The sequence below is a fragment of the Camelus ferus genome, chromosome 3, assembly GCF_009834535.1.
Source record: "Camelus ferus isolate YT-003-E chromosome 3, BCGSAC_Cfer_1.0, whole genome shotgun sequence".
In the NCBI taxonomy this organism is placed as follows: domain Eukaryota; kingdom Metazoa; phylum Chordata; class Mammalia; order Artiodactyla; family Camelidae; genus Camelus; species Camelus ferus.
Genome location: NC_045698.1, coordinates 42,600,414 through 42,625,443, shown reverse-complemented (window position 1 = coordinate 42,625,443; position 25,030 = coordinate 42,600,414). Strand labels below are relative to the sequence as shown.

Sequence of the window (25,030 nt, the reverse complement as noted above, 5' to 3'; positions counted from 1 at the left end):
ATGATGAGAAAAGCATTAGAGAATTTAGATCTAAGGGAGATCAATATGGTAGACTAGGAGAACACAGAGCTCACTTCCCCCCATGAACACATCAAAAATACATCTACAAATATAGAAATTCTCACTGAAAATAAACTGAAGACGGCAGAAAGACTTTTGTACAACCAAGACTGTAAAAAAGATCCACAAAGAATTGGGTAGGAAGGGAAAAGTGACCAGGTCAGTTTCTGTGCCCCTAGAGGGAACACAAAAGAGGAGCAGGATTTTGTGAGATCAGAGATCTGCCATGGGGAGTGAGCTCCGTGCCACACTTGGACACTAGGGCAATGGTTGCAACAACAGAAGGCAATGTGCAGTTGTGAGTAATGGAGCCAGCTCAAACTGGATTGGCATCTGAACCAAAGGAGAATGGCCACTGCTGGCATTCATAGAGGCAGTGCCTTGGGAGCACTCCAAAATACTGATTGGGGCTGGAAGCACCATAACCCTGGGGCAAGGGTCCTGGAGCTAGAAGTGAGGAGAATACACACTTAGAAAAAACAGAACCATCTCAGACCCAATCCTCTGGGCTTCTGCACCAGCAATGTGGGACCAACTAGGTAGTGTTGGCCACTAGGCAGAGGAGAAGCCCCTGTTCACAACCTGTTCTGGCTCTAGCTTTTCCATCTCCAGCCTTACCTCCTACCACAGTGATAGCTTCCAGCACATCCTGAGGGAAGATGTGACCTGTGTTCACGTGAGATCCAGCTCTACCACCAAAGCCATAGGCACTCACGGATTATACAGACAAACTCCCACACAAGGACACCCTTCAAGACTGAAATAGGTAACTGTTCCACTAAATTTCATTGAGACAGAGACAGTTAAGTAAAATGAGAAGACAGATGAATCTGTTTCAAATGAAAGAACAAGAGAAAATCCCTGAAAAAACTAATGAAACAAAAATAAATAATTTACCAGATAAAGAGCTCAAAGCATTAGTAAGAATAATGCTACCTGAATTAGGGCAATTAACAGATGAACACAGTGAGAATTTTAATAAAGAACTAGAAAATATGAAAAAGAACCAATCATAACTGAAAAATACAATAAATGAAATGAAAGACACACTAGCATGAACAAACAGCAGACTAGGTGAAAAAGAAGAACATGCAAGTAATCTGCAAGGCAGAATAATAGAATTCACTCAATCAGAACAGCAAAAAGAAAAACATATTTAGAAAATGAGAACAGTTTAAGGTACCTCCACAGCAATATCAAGCACACCAATGTTTGCAATATGTGGGAACCTGAAGGAGAAGAGAGAGAAGCAGGTAAAAAAAAAAAAAGTATTTAATGAATTATGGCTGAAAACTTCACAAACTTGAAGAAGGAAAAATATATTAAGATACAAGAAGCACAGAGGCTCCCAAACAAGATGAATCCAAACAGAATAACAGCAAAACATATCATAATTAAAATGACAAAATTTTAAATTAAGGAGAGAATTGTAAAGACAAAACAGAAAAACAAAGCCATATAAATGGAACCCACATAAAGCTATTAGCTGATTTTTCAGAAGAAATTTTACAGACCAGAAGTGAGAGGCATGATGTATTCAAAGTGCTGAAAAGGAAAAAACTGAAATCTAGAATACACTACCCAGCAAGATTATCATTTAGAATTGAAAGAGATAAAAGATTTTCCAGACAAGCAAAAATTAAGAGTTCATCAACAGTAAACCTACCCTAAAAGAAATGTTAAAGGGTCTTACATAAGTAGAAAAGGACTAAAATGAGAAGAAGCTATAGAAAAAGAAAGATCTGACAAGTAAAGGCAAATGTATAGTAAAGACTATAGGGCAACCACTTAAATAAACTAGTATAAAAGTTAAAACAAAAAATTGTAAAACTGACTACAAATATGATAAACAGTGAAGGGATAAACATGAAGATGTAAAATATGACATCAAAAACACAAAATGTAGGGGAGGGAGGTAAAATAAATGTAGATATTTTAAAATGTGTTTTACCTTAAATGACAACCAGTTTAAAACAAGTAGATACAGTTCTTACTCAACATATATGAACCCTCTGGTAACCACAAATCAAAAACCTACAATAAAAACACAAAAGCCAGACAGAAAGGAACATAAGCATACCACTAAAAAAAAAATTAAACCACAAAGGAAGAGACTAAAAGAATAACACAGAACTACAAAAACAACCAAAAAACAAGTAACAAAATGGCAATAAGTACATACTTAACAAAAACCACTTTAAATGTCAACAGACTAAATGCTCCAATCAAGGGGATGATTGGATAAAAATAACAAGAGCCACCTATATTTTGACTACAAGAGACTTCAGAGCTAAAGATACATACAGACTGAAACTAAGAGGATGGAGAAAGATATTTCATTCAAATGGAAACAAGGAAGCAGAGGTAGCAATACTCTTGTCAGACAAAGCAGACTTTAAAACGAATTCTATAACAAAAAACAAAGAAAGGCTTTATATAATGATAAAGATATTAAAACAAGAAGAGGATATAAAACTCATTAACATATATACACCTAATACAGAAGCATCTAAATATATAAAACAAATATTAACAGACATAGAGAAAGTGACAATAATACAATATTAGTAGGGGACTTTAAGACTCCACTTACATAACTGGAAATATCATTCAAGCAGAAAATCAGTAAGGATAAAGCAGTCCTAAAGACATATTAGACTATTTGGACTTAACAGATATCTACAGGACTTTCCAACCAAAAACAGCAGAATACACATTCTTTTAATTTAAGTGCACATGGAACATTCTCCTGGATATATCATGTGCTAGACTACAAAACAGTCTCAACAAATTCATGAGGACAGAAATTATATCAAGCAATTTTTTTTATGATCACACAATATGAAACCATAAATTAACTGCATGAAGGAAAAATGATAAAAAAAAAAACCCACCAACTCATGAAGACTAAACAATATGCTATTAAAAATCAATGAGTCAATTAATGAAATCAAAGAGGAAATCAGAAAATATCTCAAGACAACTGAAAAAAAAAAAAGAACATAACTTTACAAAATCCATAGCATTCAGCAAAATAAGTTCTAAGAGGGAAGCTTACAGCGATACAGGCCTACTTCAAGAAATAAGAAAACTCTTATATAAACAACCTACTCTACCATCTAAAATACTTAGAAAAAGAAGTATAAGTAAAGTACAGAGTCAGCAGAAAGAAGGAAATAATAAAGATCAATAAGAAAATAAACGAAACAAAGGCAAAAAATGGAAAAAATCAATGAAACCAAGAGCTATTTTTTTAAACATAAACAAAACTAATAAGCCGTTAGTCTCATCAAGAAAAAAAAAAAAAGAGGACCCAAATAAATAGAATAAAAAATGAAAGAGGATCAATAATATCCAATATCACAGAAACAGAAAAAAATCATAAGAGAATACTACAATTATATGCTAACAAATTGGACAACTAGAAGAAATGGACAAAATTCTAGAAACACAACCGTCGAAAGACTGAATCAGGAAGAAACAGACAATATGAACAGACCAATCACTAGCAGTAAACTTGAATTTGTAGCAAAAAAACCAAACCAAAACAAAAAAAACTCCCGGAAAACAAAATTCCAGAACCGAATAGCTTCACAGGAAAATTCTAACAAACACATTAGTAAGAGCTAATACTTATCTTTCTCAAACTATTACAAAAATTTTGAAGAGGAGGGAACACTCTCAAATTCATTCTACAAGGCCACAATTACCCTGATACCAAAACCAGAGAAAAACATTACTAAAAATAAAATTCATCAAAGGCCAGTACCTCTGATGAATATAGATGTAAAATCCTCAAAAAATATTAATAAATCAAATTCAACAATACACAAAAAGGATCATACACCATGACCAAGCGGAATTTATTCCAGGAATGCAAGGGTGGTTCAATATCCACAGATCAATTAATGTGATACATCACATTACCAAAATGAAGGATGAAAATCACATGATCATCTCAATAAATGCAGAAAAAGCATTTGACAAAATTCAATATCCATTCATTCATCAAAACAGCTACAGAAGTAACATACCTCAACCTAATAAAGGTCATTTATTACAAACCCACAGTTAAAATTATACTCAATGGTAAAAATCTTAAAGCTTTTCTTCCAAAATCAGGAACAAGACAAGGATGCTCACTTTCACCACTTCTGTTTAACACAGTATTGGAAGTTCTAGCCATAGCCATCAGACAAGAAAAAAAGAACATTTAGATCTGTGTAATTACTTAAGGTAAAGGCATTGTCAATTTTGTATAATTTTACTTCACACTTACTCATTTTTCTATTTTATTCTATTTGGAAATCACCTGAAATGACAGGAACACAAAGTTCCAATACTTAGTTATGTTTATATAAGTTGACTGAATATTTATATCCTATTATCCTACTGAATGCTGACATTCTAGAAGTTAGAAGCAAATTAGAAGTATCAACCTTTTCAGCTGCCTAAAATATATCTGCATTAATAAAATGAAGACAGCAGCAAACTGAAACTGAAACAGTAATTTGACACATACTAGAGTGAGAAATAAAACACTGATCTATTTTGATACATGATTGAAGGTCATGTGCTTCTTTCATTCTAGTCTTTTTTCCTAAGACTATTTTATGACTATGTTTCTGTGAGTAATACAACCAGTAAAATCTGTGTCATCTAATTAAAACTGTGATATTTTCATAACTGAAACTTTTCATTTCAATAAACCACTGATTTTCTCCTTGAGAAAGGGAACAAATAGGGAATAACTGTTCAATATGTGGGTTACTATTATAATTCAGAAGCATAAAAATTTTTCTTTTAAAAAGATAACCAAATATACATTTAGAATATGATCTGTGTATTATTTGAACATGATGAATCAAGTGATAAAATATTAAGTGGACACCTTCAAAATCTGTGAAAAATTCAAAATGATCCCTATGTGCACATCCATGAACATGAAAGTTAGCACCTTTGTGGAAAATGTGTAATTTTTGTAGGTAAGCTTGAGTAAGTAGATCTTTAAAGAAGATCTATTCTCCCCAGTGCCTAAATCACACCCTTGTAATAATACAAGTAGTCTTAACTCATTTAGTTTACTCAGAACAATGTAATGTAATCATTGTAGATGTTTCAGTGATTTATTACAAACCATAATACTTAGTCAATTATTTTATATTTTCATGCATAACGTCCCACAGAAACATATGGCAAACTCTTTTCATAATAGGTTCCTGTAGACTTTAAAGAGACATTTTCTTTTATTCATATTAAATAAGCCCAAAGTTAAGAAATGCAAACACAGTAGAATAAAATATTTGAATAGTATTGTTTAAAAATTTCATACAGCTATCGTGGCAGCTTTACTTTCTCAATTCAGAGGAATAAATATTTTTCCCAGGATAAAATTTTTAAATTTCCTTAAAATGCTGTTATTTCAGCCTTTTCATGATTATACTAGCCTCTTAGGCAAACTCGGTGGGCCAAAGGAATTCTAAAAGGAAAGTAGAAAATAGTTTGAACTGAATTAAAAATATAATGTAAAAGTCATAGGGTGTAGCTAATGCCATAACTAAAGGGAAATGTATAGAAGTAAATGCCTATTAGATGACAGAAAAAAAGGATTTCCAATCCATAACTTAAGTTTCTCCTATGAAAAATATTTTATAAGAGTAAGGAAAATAAAGTTAAGCAGAAGGAAGTAAATAATAAAAGAGCAGAAAACAATGACTTTGAAAACAGAAAATAATAGAGAAAGATAATTGAAACCAAAAGGTGTTTCTTCGAAAAGATCAATAAAATTAATAAACCTCTAGCAAAACTAAAAGAAAGAGAGAGAAGAAAGAAATTGTTACTATCAGGACTGAAAATGGGATATCATTACAGACCCAACAGATATTAAAAGGATAATAAAGGAATACTGTAAACATGCTACATATTTTCACAATTTAGATAACTTATTGAAAACAACTACCAAAATTACCCAACATTAATAGATAACCTGAATTGTCCTATACCTATTAAAGAAACTGAATTCATAGTTAAATTCACCTCCAGTCCCAGATAGTTTCATTATCAAATATTTAAGAAAAAACAATATTAATATTTTAATATTTTCCACAAAACAGAAGAGTAAAGGACAATTCTTAACTAATTTTAAAAGGCCAGCAGTACTGCGATATAAAAAACAAAGACGGTACAAAAACAGAGTCAACTTTAGGATAACAGCCTTCATGTACAGAGGAAAACAAACAAATAAAAAAATTCTCAAAAATATTGGTAAATAGTATCCAGTAATATATAGAAAGAAAAATACAACATAACAAAGTGTTTACTGCGGGTATGAAAGACTGGCTCAATATTTGATAATCACTCAATATTCACATTTAAAATACATAATCATATTAACCAATAAAGTATCTGACAAAATTTACATCCATTCAAGGTAAAACTTTCAGCAAGCTAGCAATAGAAAACAACTTCCTCAACCTGATAAAAGACATCTACAAAAAACCCACACCTAACATCATACTTATTGGTAAAAGACTCAATGCTTTCTTCCTAAAATCAGGAAAAAGACAATTTGTCTGCTCTTACACTCCTACTCAACATTGTACTGGATGCTCTAGCTCATTCAATAACACAAATAAGAAAAAAATCATATTGGAAAGGAAAAAGTAAGGCTGTCTTTATTTGCAGACAACATAATCATCTAAAGAGAAAATGCAGTAGAATCTCCAAAAATCTGCTATACTTGATAGGTGAGATTAGAAAGGTAGTAAGACATAAGATTAACGTACAAAACTCAATTGTATTTCTATATATTATTAGTGAACAATTGGAAATTAAAATTTAATAAAAATTAATACCATTCACCAATAGTATAAAAATATGAATACTAGGGATAAATCTGAAAAAAGATGTCAAAGATCTGTAGTTATCAACATCACATGATACAAAGTCAAAACAAAAGTCAATTCCGTTTCTGTAAACTAGCAATATACAATTGCAAATCAAAATAATTTTTGAATTAACAATAACACAAAAAGTAAATACTTAGGTATAAATCTAACAAAACATTCACAAGTTATGAATGTTGAAAATTGCAAAATATTGCTAAAGGAAATCAAGGACCTAAATAAAAGGAGAGATATATCATGTTCATGGACTGGAAAAAACCAACACAGTAAATATTTCAGTCCTCCCCAAGTTGATTTATTTTTTGTAAAGATAAACAGGTTGATTCTAGATTTTATATGGAAAGGCAAAGGAATTAGAATAAAACAATTTTGAAAAAGAAAAATAAAGTTGGAGAAACCACAATATCCTACTTTAATGACTTCCTATAAAGCTACAATAAAGAACAAAAAGGGCTACTGGCAAAGGGAGACACACACAAAAATAAACTGAAAAGAAAGAACAGAGAGTCCAGAAATAGACCCACACATATACAGCCAGTTGATTTTTGACAAAGCTGCAAAAGCTTCAATGGAGAAAGGGCAGTGTTTTCAATAAATGGTGTTAGAACAATCAAGCATCTCTATTCAAAATAAGGGACCTCGAACTAAATCTCATACTTAAAAAAAAACAACTCAAAATGAATCACAATTCTCAATACAAAATGTAAAACTATATAGCATTTAGAAGAAACCGTAAGAAAAAAATCTTCATAACCTAGGGTTAGGCAAAGAGTTCTTAGGACACCAAAAGCACAATCCATTTAAAAAAAACAAACGAAGTAACTGGATTTCATCAAAATTAAATGTTTCCTCTACAGGAAAAAAATATTGTGAAGAGAAGAAAAGGACAAACCTTCATAAACCACATATTCAATGGATGACTTATATCCAAAGTATATAGAGAACTTTCACAATTCAACATGAAGAGCACAACCCAATTAAGAAAATGACTAAGATTTGAAAAGATACTTCACTAAACAACATATACAAATGGCGAAATAAGCACATGAAAAATGCTCAGCATCATTAAGAAAATACCATTAGAGAAATGCAAATTAAAACCACAATGTGATACCACTACACATCTATTAATGACAATATTTTTAAAATGGAGACTACCAGGTGTTTATGAGAATGCACAGCAAAAGAAATTCTCAAACATTGCTGTTTGGAATGAAAAATGGTAGAGTTATTCAGAAAAACAATTTGACAGTTACTTATACAGTTAAATATACACTTAACCATATTATCCAGCAATCCCACTCCTGGGTATTTACCCTAGAGAAATGAAAGTTACGTTCACACAAAAACCTATACACGAATATTTATAACAGCTCTATTCATAATTGCCAAAACCTGGAATAACTTAACTGTCCTCAAGAGGTAAATGGATAAACTGGTTCACTCATACAATGGAATACTATTGAGCAATAAAAAAGAACAAACTATAGATATGCACAACAACTTGGATGAATTTCACAGGTAATTATGCAGAGTAAAAGAAGCCAGTCTAAAAAAGTTATATACTATATGATTCTAATTTTATAATATTACATTAATATTTTATTAAATTATCAAAAAGACAAACTAAAGTAATGGAGAAAAGGGCAGTGGTTTTTAGGGATTAGGGATTAGACAAGGGTGTGATCATAAAGATATAATCATGGCACAATTATAAAGGCACAAGGGCGATTTTTGGAGTGTTAGAACTGTTCTAATCCCCACTGTGGTGATTGTTACACGTTCTCTACACACGTTTAAATCATAGAACTGTATGCCAAGAATAAATCAATTTTATTGCATGGTAATTAAAAAATTAAAAACCAAAATCAAAAAGACTATGTTGAATAAAAATGAGGTTTACTCAGCACTGTCTTTCCCCAAAGTAGGTGCTCAATTCACATTTGCTGAACAAGAACATTGAAAAACTGGCTGCAGTTTCTGCTTCAACAGCAATCTCATTTATATCACTAAGTTTCAAAATTTTGTAGCATGATTAACATTTTCTATCATGGTATCTGCCACAGAAAGACATCTAGTTTACACACACACACACAAAATCATTAAAAATGCCAATGTAAGTCAGAAATCTAGATACCTCAACCAATTATTTTAAACTTTAAAAAGATTATCATTAATAATGGGTAACTTTATATTTATATGCTTATCTGTCTCATTAAAAAAAGGTGCAGGATCTATTTTGAAGTCGTTACCCAAAGGCATGGTATACAAAACAGATATTTGATAAATGTTTATATAATCGGCTAATCTCTATTAAGCATGAAATGAGCTGAATAGCTATTAATTTACCTTAAATATCAACTCTTTCTAGGATTTATCCTTTTCCTTGAATTAGCAAGACTGAATATTAAGAATTCTTCCATCAGACTCAAATCATGGTGTGTACTCATATCGCTAAATCATGTTATTTCTGTGCTGCTACATAGTTTTAGGTTTTCTTCTCTAGGGAGACACTGAGCATTTGCCTCTAACTCCCATGCAACCAGCCAAACCTATTAGGATCCCATCGTGTCATTCCGTACGGACCTGTCACAGGTGTGACTAAGATTCATTTACTCTAGTCAATTAGTTAAGCAGATTGGTTAAATCACTTATGTGTGACCAAACAAAAGCAACTTCATTTAAAAAAATTAATTTTGGTCTTACTTTGCTCTCAACTGTGTAAAAAAGAGTGTTTCTATGCTAGAAAATGATTAAAAATAGAGCTAAGGTTTTCAGAATTACCTAGCCGAAGAACTAAACACATTTTGAAAATTGTAAAGATGTTATTTGCATATGTTTAAAGTACAGAGCAAGTATAATTTTCAAACTTCTTTTAAATGTCTATTTGTTAGAGAATTATTTTAGAGCCTTCCACATTGTTTTTCAAGTATTCTTTCTGAATATTCACTTAACATATGAGATCATTTCCAGTTTATCTACATTTAAGTCAAATTTTAAATAAAAATTTTGAACTTTATAGCTTCAATAAACTGTAAGGTGTATTATAATGGTGATAAAATATATTTTTTTACATCCTACAATTATGCTTTGATGCCACATTACACCATCACTTGCAAATAAACCAAACTGAAATGCTCCTGTCAGCAACCAGTCAAAAATATAATAAACATTTACTTGTAATAATACTAACCAAAAGATTAAAAAAAAAAAAACCTAACCGGACTGAAGCCCTTAAAGTAGGGTTTTTTTTGTTTTTTTGTTTTTTAATTTTAGCCAGTCCATGATTAGGATCATAAACAATAATGAGTTTGCTTAACTAAGAAAGTATTATGTCAAGTTGTGGTTTTCTAAATTTTAGCTCTGAGGACATTGTTAATATTCAACATACTAATTAATAAGGACTGCTATCTATCATGAACAAGTAAATAATAAAGGCAATTTGCAAAAAAAAAGTTTACATACAAATATGCCAGTCCTCAAACTTCCAAACTGTCATGAGCACCTTCACTGGCTTTATGGGTTTCCTCAGTGCCTAACATTTACTCTCACTTCCTTCACTCACCCACTCTTAACATATCATTATGGGTACAGGAGTTTAAACCACAGAGAAGCAACCTCTCCTACAAAATTACAGTTAAGGGTCAATTATCTTTTAGACAATTTTCACAATTTAGCACAGTTAATCATATCTACATCATGGTGGGCACATAATTAAACAAGGCTCCTTGAAAGTATCAGTTTAAACTTAAGGTAATGGAAATGAAAGAATCTGTCACGAGATTGTATTTACTTAGAGAAATTTTGTTTTGATTTAACCTGAAAAAAAAATCACTGAAAAACAATCCTAACATGAATAAATTGGAAATGTGTATGACAATCAAGTCTCAATATCATATGATTAATGTTCCTATAAAATATTAGCAAAACTGGGAAAAACTTCACAAAAGGGCAGTTTCTAAACACGTGGAAGCACAGAGACATGGTGATACATGTCAATTATAATAGAGCTACATGATTATTAGGTTCACCTCGGGAGCAGTGTCATTTCAAAATCATTCAAACCATGATTTTATGATACAGGTATTCAAAGTTTGCTGCTCTCCCCAAAGCCCAACATTTATAATACTGAATTTTTAGTAAACTTTTAAAAAAATTACCTGCTTCTGCAGCCATCTCTCATGCCTTCGTTGTTTCCGCCTCAGATTCTTCAGCTTGCTCCTTTCTCTCTTACTGAGCCTCTGATTAATGGCACCCAAAGAAAAATTGCCCGAGTGCAGGAAGTCCAGAGGAGAGAGGTGCTCTTCCTGCTCTGGGGCCTCCAGCATGCTCCTGCCAGCTGAGGGCAGGTCCATCAGGAAAGTCAGGTTGTTGGAACTAGCATGGTCAGAGTACACTGCAGAAGCTTCTAGACCACACTGAAATTCTCCTCCTCTTTGTGTCTGGGTCTCACGGGGAGCCACTGAAAATCTTTGCAGCAGCATATTAGGATCAAAACTGGATGAAATTTGAAAGGAACAGTTATTTTTGCTAGATTCTAAAGGCAAGCCCGAAAGGTCAGTAGGCTGTGTTTCATTTAGCCTGGAACAGGCAGTAGTCTTACTATGTATTCCATATAAGGAGGGTAATAAAGTCAGTTTCTCATTGATGTTCAGATCCAAACTATGTGATTTTCTATGAAAAGCTCTCGTAGTGCATCCGCCAGTCACAAGCTGTGGAACAAAAAGCTGGTATTTTGGATCTGACGCTTTGAAGAGCAGTTTTTCGTTCTTCATCTCAAAATACGTTGATGGTGCCTCTAGGCAGAGTGCTTCTGTTAATCTTCCAGGACCATTATTACTTTGGGCCATGTTTAAAAGCCCGTGATTTCTGTTTTTGGAGGCACCACCTGTCAGCAGAGTTTCCTTGTCACAACCTGACTGAACTCTAGGATGTGACAAGTATTTCAGCGATGGTCTCATTAGTCGGCCTGCCCACGTGGGCTGATAATCGGTCCGGCTCTTGGAGAGATGTACAGCTGCAAGCTGGCCACAGGAACATTTTGGAGTGCTGACAAAATTAAAGCCCCCTAAACGGGCCCCACAGAAAGGGCAATTCAGTTTTCCAACTGTCCACTGGGCCTACAGGTAATAAAGGAAAATAAAAACAATGCTTTCATTGCAAAGTAACCAAAAAGAGTGTGAGCTTTTTTTTTTTTTTTTTAAGCCGAGCACATGAAAGTTTTCTATGTCACAGAAAAGGCCAGCTTTCTGTTTTCTGATTAGTAGACAGAGCAGTAAATGGAAACAATAAATAGAGATAAGAATCCCCGAAGGTCTAGGATGGTAACGAATTGCACATCGTGCCCATCTAAACAATACTCCTGAGAATTCTGAAAGAGTCTCTTAGACAATTGGCTGAATATGGATACAGTGTGAACTAATGAAAAGAAAAATACACTATGGAACCAGGAAGCAAATCAGTGTACAGAGCTTAATTTGCAAGTAAAATCTCACAGAAAAGTGTCTGTTTTGATACACTTCTTGCATACCAAGCACTGTGGGAAGGAACTTTACCCAACCAACAGAATAAAGCTCTTCCTGCCTTTTTACATACAACCAAAAGATACTGGTTGCATACATCAGCTAGTTCATTTTCTAGACTCAGATTACAAATTAATAATGAACTAGCTTAAAATCATATTTTCAACAGAGATAGTGGAACATCTGCAGTGTCCTAAAACATTCTGTAAAGTTCAGGACACTTATAAGCAGCACACTGGCATTTTCCCAGGAAATCATTATAACATGAGAATGGGTACAAGGGATATCTAGCTAATGTTATTTTTTAACAAAAGAAGTAAGCTAGTCAGTGGGGAAATGGAACTATATTTTTCTCAAAATCACAGTAGTTATACTTTTCTAATACTTCGGTGTTTTGAACTGTGAGAAATAATGATGCCATAGTGAACAGGTGAGTTCTTGCTCTTACAGTATTTCATTAAGGATCTTTAAAGTGTTATAATTTCATTCTGATTGTGCCAATGAGAGTCTTTAATTGTCCAGTTTATTTCACATGTGTGTGCAAATATGAATGATACACACAGGGTATTTCATTCACTCAGTAGGTACTATTCCAGGTGCTGGGGATACAGTACATAATGAACAAAATATAAAAAACCTCTGACTTCCTGGAGTTTATATTCTAGTAGAGGACTTAGGTAATTAACAAGATCAGTAAGCCATTAGTGTGTGTAGGTGTATATGTGGATGTGTGTATGGATGTGTACAACAATTAATATATGTCACATATACTTAAGCATATTTATAAGTCCTAAAAATCACTTACAGCATAAGTGTAAAACAGACAGGTATATACAGTAGAGAAGGGAGAAAGGAAGTGTTAGGAGTGGTAATAGTAGGGAGAGGCACTTGATAGCCCGGCAAGGCTATGCCTCATTAAGAAATGAGGGAAATGAGGAAACAGGTGAGTAGCTGTGGGAATAGAATTCATGGAAGGGGGAATATCAAGTGCAAAGTCTGAGTTATGAAAATACTCAAGAGTATTTTAGTAACAATGAAGAAGCCAGTAAGCATAATCAAGAGTTACACACCCTTTCATGTCTCTTGAAACAATCTGTCCAAGAAAAATAGCTCTAAAATGAAAACAAAAATATTTCAAAGATAGCATATTTCTAATTTTACTCAGCAACTAAGGAACTTACTTTTTGTATTAGGCAGTTTATCCATTCTGGAAGAGCTTCTACATTTATGTGCCACACATGACAAATATTTTGATCATCAGCTGAATCATGTCTATCCTGTTACATGAAACAGAAGAATTAATATTGTTAAAATGGCCATACTACCCAAAGCAATCTACAGATTTAACACAATCCCTATCAAATTACTCAGGAAATTTTTCACAGAACTAGAACAAATAGTCTTAAAATTTACATGGAATCATAACAGACCCAGAATTGCAAAAGCAATACTGAAGAAAAAGAACAAAGCTGAAGGCATAACCCTCCCAGACTTCAGACAATACTGCAAAGCTATAGTAATCAAAACAGTGTGGAATTAACACAGCCATATAGACCAATGGAACAGAATACAGAGCCTCAAAATAAACCCACACACCTACAGTCAATTAATCTTTGGCAAAGCAGGCAAGAATATACAAAAGAGAAAAGACAGTCTCTTTGGCAAGTGGTGTTGGGAAAACTGGACAGCCACATGTAAATCAATGAAATTAGAACACTCCCTCACACCATACAGAAAAATAAACTCAAAATGGCTTAAAGACTTAAATGTAAGACAGGACACCATAAAACTCCTAGAAGAGAACATAGGCAAAACATTCTCTGACATAAAGTGTAGCAATGTTTCCCTAGGTCAGTCTCCCAACGCAACAGAAATAAAAGCAAAAATAAACAAATGGGACCTAACCAAACTTAAAGTTTTTGCACAGTGAAGAAAGCCATCAGAAAAATGGAAAGGAAACCTAATGAATGAAAGTGATCTATCTGATAAGGGGTTTATATCTAAAATAGATGAAGAACTCATACAACTAAATATCAAGAAACCCAAACAACCCAATTAAAAGTGAGCAGAGGACCTGAATAGGCACTTTCCAAAAAGACATACAGATGGACCACACACATGAAAAAATGCTCAACATCTCTAGTCATCAGGGAAATGCACATAAAAACAGTGAGATATCACCTCATACCTGTCAGAATGATTATTTTCACAAAGACAAGAAATAATAAATGTTGACAATATTGAGGCAAAAAGGAATCCCTCACACACTGTTAGTGGGAATGTAAACTGATACAGCCACTGTTAAAAGTAGTATGCCAGTTTCTCAAAAAAATAAAAACTAGTGCTACCATATGATCCAGCAATTCCTCTCCTGGGCATTTATCTGAAGAAAACAAAAATACTACTTCAAAAAGGTATACGCATCCTAATGTTTATGGTAGCATCACTTACAATAGTCAAAATATGGAAACAATGTGTTGCCCATCAACAGATAAAGAAAGACGTGACATACATGTGTGTATACATACACACACACATACATACACACACAATGGAATGTCACTCAGTCACAAAAAAAGAATGAAATCTTGCAATTTTTGACAGCATGGATGGACCTGGATGGCATCATGTTTAGTGAAATAAGTTAGACAGAGGAAGACAAATACTGTGTTTTCACTTACATGTGGAATCTAAAAAATAAAACAAACATAATAAAACAGTAACAGACTCACAGATAGAGAGAAAAGACTGGTGGCTGCCAGAGGGGAGAGGGATAAAATCAGTGAAAAGAATTAAGAGGTACAAACAACCAGGTATATGATACATAAGTTACAACGATATAATATACAGAACATGGAAAATAGCAAATACTTTATAATAACTTTACATAAAGTATACTCTACAAAAATATCAAATTACTATGTTGGACATCAGAAATTAATGTAATATTGTAAGTCAACTATATTTCAAATAAAAAAGAAAAGGAAAAAAGACAACCACACACCTCTCTTAAACAAAGAATCAAAAATCCTTGATAAAGTATTAATAAGTAAAATTTAACAATATATTACTATATATAGGTAGAAAATACAAAGGAATCCAAGAAAAGCAACTAAAAAGTGACGTTTGCAGGATATAAAGTCAATACACAGATTCAACTCTATTTCTTTAGACCAGCCACAATAAATTGTAATGGGCTACTTGTAAAATATCAATTGTAACAGCAGCAAAAAAACACGAAAAATTTAGGAATAAATTTAATACAATATGTACAAGATATGTCCATTATAAACTAGAAAACATTCTTGAAACAATTAAGGAATACACAGTAGTGTGTATCTCAGGAATAAAAGATCAGTAGAGCATTCAAAAATCATTCAGTACAATTCAACATATTAATATAATAGAGAACAGATATAAAAATATTTTGATATACATGGAAAAATCATTAGATAAAAGTCAACATTCATTCATGATAAAAACTTAGAAACTAAAAATGGAAGACAACTTTTTCAACCTGATAAAGGCTATCTATGAAAAACCTATAGCTAAACTCACACTCAATGGTGAAAGACAATTCTTTTGCCCTAAGATTGAGAATAGAATGTCTTCTTTCTCACCCTTTCCACTCCACATTGCATTGATGGTCAAGGTCAGTACAGTATGACAAGAAAAAGAAATAAAAGATGTACAGATGAAAAATAAACAAAACATCAATGAGATACATCTTCACACCCACTAGGATGGCTATAATAAAAAACTAAAATAATAAACAGAAAATAAGTGTCAGTGAGGATATACAGAAATTGGAACCACTGTACATTTATGATGCAGCCACTGTGGAAAATAACTTTGTGTTTCCTCAATAAGTTGAATGTTGAATTACCAAGTGGCCTAAAATTCCATTCCTGGGTACATAACCAAAATAGTAAGAAATGAGTGTTCAAACCAAAACTTGTATACAAATGTTCATAGCAGCACTACTGACAATAGTCAAAAGGTGGAAACAACCCAAATGTCCACAACTTATGAATATACAAATATGCTATATCCCTGCAATGATACATTGTTCATTCATAAAAAGGGATAAAATACTGATATGTATTATAACATGGATAAACCTTGAAAACATGCTAGGTGAAAGAAGCCAGACTAAAAGGCTACACATTATATGATTCCATTTGTATGAAATATCCAGAGTCAGTAAATTCACAAACAAAAACCATATTAGTAGTTGCCAGGGGTTTGGAAGAGGTATCAATGGGGAGTGACTGCTTGATGAGCATGGGCTTTCCTCTTGGGAAATGAATGATGAATATGTTCTGGAACTAGACAGTGATGATGCCTGCACCACACTATAAATGTATTAAATATCAGTAGTGGTAAATTTTGTTATGTATATTTCAGCCTAATTTTAAAAAAATAACAAAATAACTTTTTTATTTACAGACAACATAATATAAAGAAAATACTAAGGAATTCATCATAAAAGCTGCTAAATTAATAAATCAGCACAATTTCAGTATACAATGTCAACATACAAATTTCTGTGTACCACCTTTCTGTACATTAACAACAAACAATGAGAAATAAACACTTTCAAAATACCACTTAACAGTAGCGCTAAAAAAAAACATTACTTAGGTATAAATTTGACACAGTATATACAAGACCTGTTTACTAAAAACTACAAAACACTATATAGAAAAATTTATCATTTACCTTCTCTAGCCCCTTATTTTTAAGCAGTATCTTCAAACGACTGAAGACTGCCAAAAATGTGCTTTGATAACAGTGTTCTCATTTTTACTTTCTGTATTCTTAGAGGAAATTCATTTAAAAATCTGAATTCTTAACAAATGGTGACGTATTAGCCAAAGTCCATTATAATAAATTTAAATGGACCATATAAAACTGTTTTTTAAGGAACCTTGGGAAAGTGACAGGAAGTGACTCAGTAAAAATAAGCAGTGTACCTTTACCTAAATACTTTACCTAATTTAATTTTTGAAGGAGAGAATTAATCTTACAAACATCCATACTCATATACATTAGCCCCTTCTACTAGGAGCTGATAATTAGGCAGATTTGTAGTAACTAATGAATTTTTTTAAAGGCTCTCAAAGAGAATGTAAACTGGGACTGACATATACAGTCACCTCTACTTCATTATTAGATCCAATTTTTTTTCTGATTTTTCAAGGTTCTGTTCAACTAAGAGCTATATAAATATTTCTTCACTGAAACAAAGAATAGAATATTATATTAAAGTAAGTTAGTGACAATCAACCTATCAATATTTATTGGTCATTACTAAACACAGTGTTGACCTTATAAAGGGAATAAAGAAACTTCTTTATATGCCAAGGACGGTGTTTTATCTTACATTTACTATCTCATTTTACTATTTTATTGTGCATATTCTATTATTTCATTTAATCATATAAAGTGATCATAATATTTAATCACATAAGATTGATCATGATACTAAGAAACCACTGTCTATTATAAATTCTAGAGATGTTTTATGAACATTCCTGAGAACAGAGTCATAGTTCTAGGTAGGTAAAGGAAGTTATACAATGTACTTACTCTTATTTCTACCAGGTAACAAGCATTTGTATTGTGCTCTCTATGCCCAAGCACTGTTTTAAGGGTTTGATTAATTTACAGATAAGAAAATTGAGATAAGAGAAATTAAGTAACTTTTACATAACTTGCAAGGTCACAAAGCAAGCAGCACAGCAAGGACTTCCATTCAGGCAACCTGCCTTCAAAACTGAGTCACTAAGCTTCCATTGTTACTTCCTAGACCAAATAAACAGTGTCTTTTACAGGGCAATCGTCTTTCTTACATCTTTACCTGGAGTAAGTTTTAAGGCATGATACTGCTATTCTTCCTGAGGCTTACAACAAAAAGCAAAACAAATCAAAAACTGGAAGCATAACTTACTTTTAAATTAACCAAAAAAATACACTAACTTATACAGAAGAAAAGTCAGTTTAGAAAAAATTCCACAGCCGATTCTGATCTGTGACCTCCAAACCAATCTCCTTGAGTACTATTAACATAAAGCAAGCATATTTTCTCTATATATTTAAAAGTTAAAACATACTCGCATACCAACAAAAAAGACGAAAATCAGTTACAGAAATTGATACCAGTGGGAGAAGCATAAAAGGTTGGGTTAAGAGTATACAGTATTTCCTTTTCTGAAAATTAGATATGGCAAATGGAGACCACCAGGATAAACAGAGCTTCAATTATAAATGAGACTGCCACCTACTTCAACTGTAATTATACACATTGTCATATATATATATATATATATATATATATATATATATATATATATATATATATATGATATTCATGATACTTCCAATATAACTTTAAAGTAAAATAAGACATCAAACTATGAAGTTTATAAAGTCTACTGTCAATTAATTAAAAAAAAACTTTAAAATACATGTGATAAAACAAGTTTTAATGTATGTATTTTAAGATGAATGATTAAACTGGAAGTAACCCCATTTGAGGAATTTAAAGCCTGTAGTAGGGGCATGTCAGGTTATCTCCTTGAGGTAAAAATACACTGAAAATTAGAAAAACTGTATTATTAGGATTTTTCAAACCTTACTAGACAGATTTTTCATGTCTCAGATTTATCATGTGAGCGAAGGAGGACAGGAAGGAAGAGAAAGTAAGCCAATTTTACTTAATGCTGTCAGAAAAATGTTGACAAAATATTTTGTAAATGAAATCATTTGTTCAAGCAGCAGGGGGAGCTAATGCATTGTTATTTTGTTTTTTCTTTATGAGTAGGGAATGTTTTCAGAGAACTTCTTTAATTTTAAAATTATAAATTGTATGTATTATCTTTTTATTATTTAATAATTAAGTTTTTATTATTTAATGATTGTTAAGGTTAAATGTAAAAAGTTGACATAAATACAATATTATTTATAATATTTTAAAAGATGTTTAACACTAACATATTTCCAATGTTAGTAATTACATTCCCTTAGCTAACTCACTAAAAATGAGCTAACTGTATTATTTAACTATGGACACAACAGGGAAAAGATCAAAATTCTATTGGACTGTCTGTTTCTTCTATTTGTAGTTTGAGAAGGTACTTCAAAGGTGAAAACTTCTTTTACTCAAAAGGTCAGAATGATAAAGGAATTGAAGGCCTCACTTAAGAGCAGGCTGTCCCCTGCATCCATTCTTGCTATCTTTCTAATTTCACTCTTTCACAATCACCAGAATGATTTGTTTAAAAATTCAATAGTCATGTTGCTCCTTTTCACTGACTTCCTAGCTCTCAGGATAAAGATGAAAGTCCTTAATTAATCTTACAAGACCGTAAGTGATCTAACCAACAACCATCTTTCTAGCCTCAAATCTTGCCACACTCCCTCTTGATCTCTGCACCCCAATCATAGAAATCTTCTAGTTCCACAAATATATCACATCCTCTCCACACAGGGCCTTTGAATATGCTGGTTCCAAAGCTTGGAACTCCTCCCTCCTATACTGCCCTCACTACTCATCCACCGTATCTCTGCACAAGTGACCTCCTCAGAAAAGCTTTCTCCTTAGAACAACAGTCCTCTGTCTACATTCTACCCTTATGGCTTCCTGCATGTTTCCTTTTTCCCACTTACACAGCTAGTAGTTTAATATTTACGTTTGAGCACTATCCTGAAAGCTTCACGAGGACAGAACATTTCTCTTCTGCTCTTCGTTGAATCTCCAGTGCCTATTACAGGACCTGCCATGTCTTAGCTGGTTTGAGCTGCCATAACAAAATACTACAGGCTGGGTGGCTTAGAACACAGACATTTATTCCTCACAACCCTGGAGGCTAGAAGCCTAAGATCAAAGTGCCAGCATGTTCAGGTGCTGATGAGAACTCTCTTCTTAGTTTGCAGATAGCTGCCTTTTTCCTGTGTCCTCACATGGTGGAAGGAGAATGAGATCTCTCTATCTTCTTATAAGCCACAGTCTTACTGGATTGAGCCTCATCCTTATGACCTTAAATTAACCTTAATAACCCCCTACAGACCTATCTCCAAATACTTTGGGGGTTTGGGGTAACTTTGGGGGTTAGGACTTTAACACATGAATCTGGGATATACACAGATACACATGTAGTAAAACTAAGTATGTATTAAATATGTACTGACACTAAGAAAACCAAAATACTTAAAATGTATTAAGCAATAAAATGTGATTTATTTCAGTATTATTTCAGTATTATAGCCATTGAAAGGATACCATCAGGATACTAAAGCCAGAGATAAAGTGAGCAAAATATCTAACCAAAAAAGGTGAATGAAGAGGCCTATAATCCAATCATCATCAATTCAGCATTCATTAATCACACTTATGGCCACCACTGTATTGGCAATAGTGTTATAAAGAGGAAACGCTTCACAGCCACATGATGAAAAGAATCATAACCCAATAATTATGATGCTTTGTAGTAAGGGTTGGACCATTCCTCAGTTCTCATTCTCCTCAACTCAGTGGGATCTGGTATCTGCCCCTACAACTCTCACAGCTACAATGAACACTACCAATGATCTGTTTGTGAAAACCAACACACACTTTTAATTCTCAGAGTCTCTCCATATGGCCATACAGCCTGTATGACATTTCTGTACAAATATCGGGACCCCTTTCACAGGCTAGCACCCTCTAGAATTATGCAGCACACAACCTGCACATTAATGGCAGTATCTGGCTTTCTACATCTCCCTACAACATTCACTACCACTAACCAATCCCTCCTTCTGGAAGATGTTTGTCCCTTGACTTCCATAACACTATATCCTGATTTTCAATCCTACCTTTCACACTACTCTTTTTTTCCAGTCCATCCCTTAAACGTTCCTGGGCTGTATTCTTTCTCAGTCCATTCACACTCTGCATGGTGACCTCACCTACTTTCATAGCTTCACTCACCACTTACATGCTGATGACTACCAAATCCATACTCTTAGTTCATATCTCTATTCTGAATCCCATATCCATAGAACCAGCAGCCTCTGAGAAATGTCTATTGAAATGTCTATTTAAATGTCCTGTAAGTCATATAAACTTGACTTGTCCAAAATCGTATCAAAATTGACTTAAAAACTAAAGCTGAGGACACTATCACTGCCCACAACCTCCACCACACCATACTTCACAAATGGGGACCAATCCTGTTATTTATGTTTTTAGGGTCTCTATTGTTGTTATTATTTGCTTTTGGTTTTGGTACTTGCCCACATCTCATGTTTCTCAGGTCTGAAAAGTAGAGCAGGAGTCCCCTTTTGACCCTGTGGACATCGTAGACTGTCTCAAAATTCCATTCTAGATTCCCAGTCATACACCTTTCTACATGCCAGTGGCTGGCAAACTGAAGCTCAGATGTCCCAGATTCCTTTACAGCTCATGTTCTGCACATAACCTAGTTTCCACCAAGCTGATACATTGTTCAATATTATGAAAGAAGTGATGAGTGTATCTGCGTGTTTCCTCTAGCAAGAGTGGTTTTGAAGGTACTTGGTTATTCTGTAGCAAAAGTCAGTGATTCCAGTGTCCACTTCTTAGTTTTGTGGGGGTTGAGGCAGAGAGTGAGACTCCCACTTCCTGGCAGTGGTCAGGGCTGAATAAATATGGCTCTGGAGCCAACAGCTGTGTACACCACTTCCGCAGGTTCCTGACCCTCCATGTTCTCTGAGGGCCACTTTATACCTGCATAGGATGTGGAAGACAGGAGGCAAAGTCCAGAGTTTGTTCAGGGTAGGAAGACTCTTAAGGGGAGTCCCTGACATAGAGCTGGGGTGCAGTATCAGTCTAAGGGTAAATGAGAAACAAACTTGTTGCTCAGAGGGACAAAGAAGAAAAGTTGCCTGTCTCAACTTTGGTATTCAGCAGAAGGAAAGGAAAAAAATCCTCCCCTCAGGGTACTAAAGAATTTTTTAAACAAAAGGTATAAAACATTAAGGAGATGATTAATAAATTCATCTATGATATATTATGAACTCTCTTGATCAAAAGATACCACAAAGACTGAAATACAAGTTATATAAACTGGCAAAAGTTATCAGAAATACAATAGTCAACAGATTATTGGTATGTAGAATACATAAAGAGCTTTCAAAAATCAAAACAAAACTATGTAATAAAAAACAAGCAAGAAAAAAAAAGACATTTCACGGAAAACACAAACAGCCCCAAACAATGAGAAGATGTAAATTGCAGGTGAATATGTGGAATTCACAGAAATATTTAACCACTGCTCATGGGAACCTGTCATTTGAAAACAATTCAGCATTGCCCAGTGAAGTTGAAGAGGCACATATTCTATGACATGTAACTCCACTTCTAGTAATAATTCTTGCCCATGTTTGCCAAGAAATGGACAAGAAAACTCATGCTTTGTATCAGCAAAACAACTGCATATAACTCAATGGTAGAATAAATTATCAATGTAATATATTAATACACTAGAATACTATACAAAAGTGAAAAACTGGAGCTACACTATAAGGCAGCAATTCCCAGAATACCTATCTACAGTGTGATTTCATTTACAGAAAGTAGACAAATAAAATACTTCCAGAAACAATCAAAACACTTATTTTATACACATACACATTTTAATTATATTATTAAATAGGTAATAAATTAGCATAATCTGATAGGTGATAAATTTAGCATTCTTTCAGTAAAGCATCTGATAAATTACTTTTAGATTCCAGTTTTATTGTTTCCTTTAATTACAACAGATCCTTTTACATTTGTCTTCAGTATTTATACCAAATGTATGTATTTATAAAATGTTTGTATAGCTTAAAGAAATCCTTTTACTTTCACCTTCAGTATTTATATAAAATGTATGTATTTGTAAAATATGTTTGTATAGTTTAAAGAAATACTTAAAGAGAAGCAAATGCCAATATACCCACTACCCAGTTTAATAAGTACATTATTACTATTTTAGAAGACCCTTAGGATCTCTAATTACACACTCCTCCTTCCCCCTAGACTTACAATGATATTGAATTATTCCTCAACTAGATGTCAATAGATTTTATATATGTATGTTTTACTTTATATGTACATAAGATATATTTTAATATGTATTAGTTTATATACATATAAATATTTAATATGTATATTTATATAAATATATTTGATATATTATTTTAATAAATATATTTTTATTCTACAAGTTAGTTTCATTAGTTTATATATTTTGTACTATGTGTATACATACACATTGTATTTTATATATAAAGTTACAGTGACAGAAAGCAGATCAGTGGTTGCCTGAGGCTAGGCTTGGGAGCAGGACAAACTGGCGTAAGGAAACTTTCTGGGATAATGGAAAGGTTTTAAAACTGTATCATTGTATTGTATTCTTACAATGGATAAATTTTATGGTTTAAAAATTATACTTAAAACTCTATAAACAATATTTCTTATAATCTCTTCTGGGAAACCTTCAGCCATGACTAGCCCAGGCAACAGTTTGTTTGCATTCCTCTGCTATAGTACTTATCAAATCAGGCTACACAGCTTGGCCTGTTTTCAACTAGAATTTAAAGCTCCTAGAGGACCAGGATGTTTCTTCAATTCTGTGTCAGTCTCTTCCACAACCCATCCTATTACACACCAGAGCAGTGTTTGAAACTCTCCTGATCATTGAGAAGATGTGAAACTGCATGATACACTGGGGGAGGAGCAAAGGCAGTGTGGAGGTTAAGAGCACAGGCTCAGGACCTTCACTGTCAGGTTCAATTGTAGCTAAACTGCTCAGTAAAAGTGTACCCTGAGGCAATTAATTTAATCTCCTGTGCCTCAGTTCCATTATCTATAAAATGGAGACGATAATGTATCTTTCTTTCCTTATACTATAAGGAATGAATAATATAAAACATTTAAAGCAGTGACTAACCAACAAGCATAAAAAAAGGTCCTCCACAGCATTACCACTAGGGAAATAAGTATCTACTGATAAATGACTGGATAAAGAAGTTGTGGTGTGTGTGTGTGTACACACACATATGCACACACAATGGAATACCACTCAGCCATAAAAAAGAATAAAATAATGCCATTTGCAGCAATTACAGATGGACCTGGAGATTGTTATACTAAGTGAAGTACATCAGAAGGAGAAAGAAAAGTACAATATGGTATCACTTACATGTGGTATCTAACAAAATGACATAAATGAAGTTATTTACAAAACAGAAACAGACTCACAGACATAGAAAACAAACTTACAGTTACCAGTGGGGGAAGGGGAGGGTGGAGGGATAAATTGGGAGTTTGGGATTTGCAGATAATAACTACTGTACATAAAATAAATAAACAATAAGGTCCTACTGTATAGTACAGTGAACTATATTCAATATCTTAAAATAGGTTATAATGAAAAAGAATATGAAAAGGAATATATATGTATAACCGAATCACTATGCTGTACACCAGAAATTAATACAACATTGTAAATCGACTATACTTCAATTAAAAAA

At 33.2% G+C, this 25,030-nt stretch overlaps 1 protein-coding gene across 1 annotated transcript in view; it reads right to left on the bottom strand.

The window, feature by feature from the left end:
• RNF180 (ring finger protein 180) overlaps nucleotides 1–25,030 on the bottom strand; it is a 164,541-nt gene that overhangs the window by 113,003 nt on the left and 26,508 nt on the right. The window contains exons 3-4 of the mRNA XM_032468350.1: nucleotides 13,669–13,764; nucleotides 11,126–12,085 (exon numbers count right to left, since the gene is read on the bottom strand). Of these exons, the coding sequence (XP_032324241.1) occupies nucleotides 11,126–12,085; nucleotides 13,669–13,764 (1,056 nt within the window). The remainder of the gene's footprint in view (nucleotides 1–11,125; nucleotides 12,086–13,668; nucleotides 13,765–25,030) is intronic.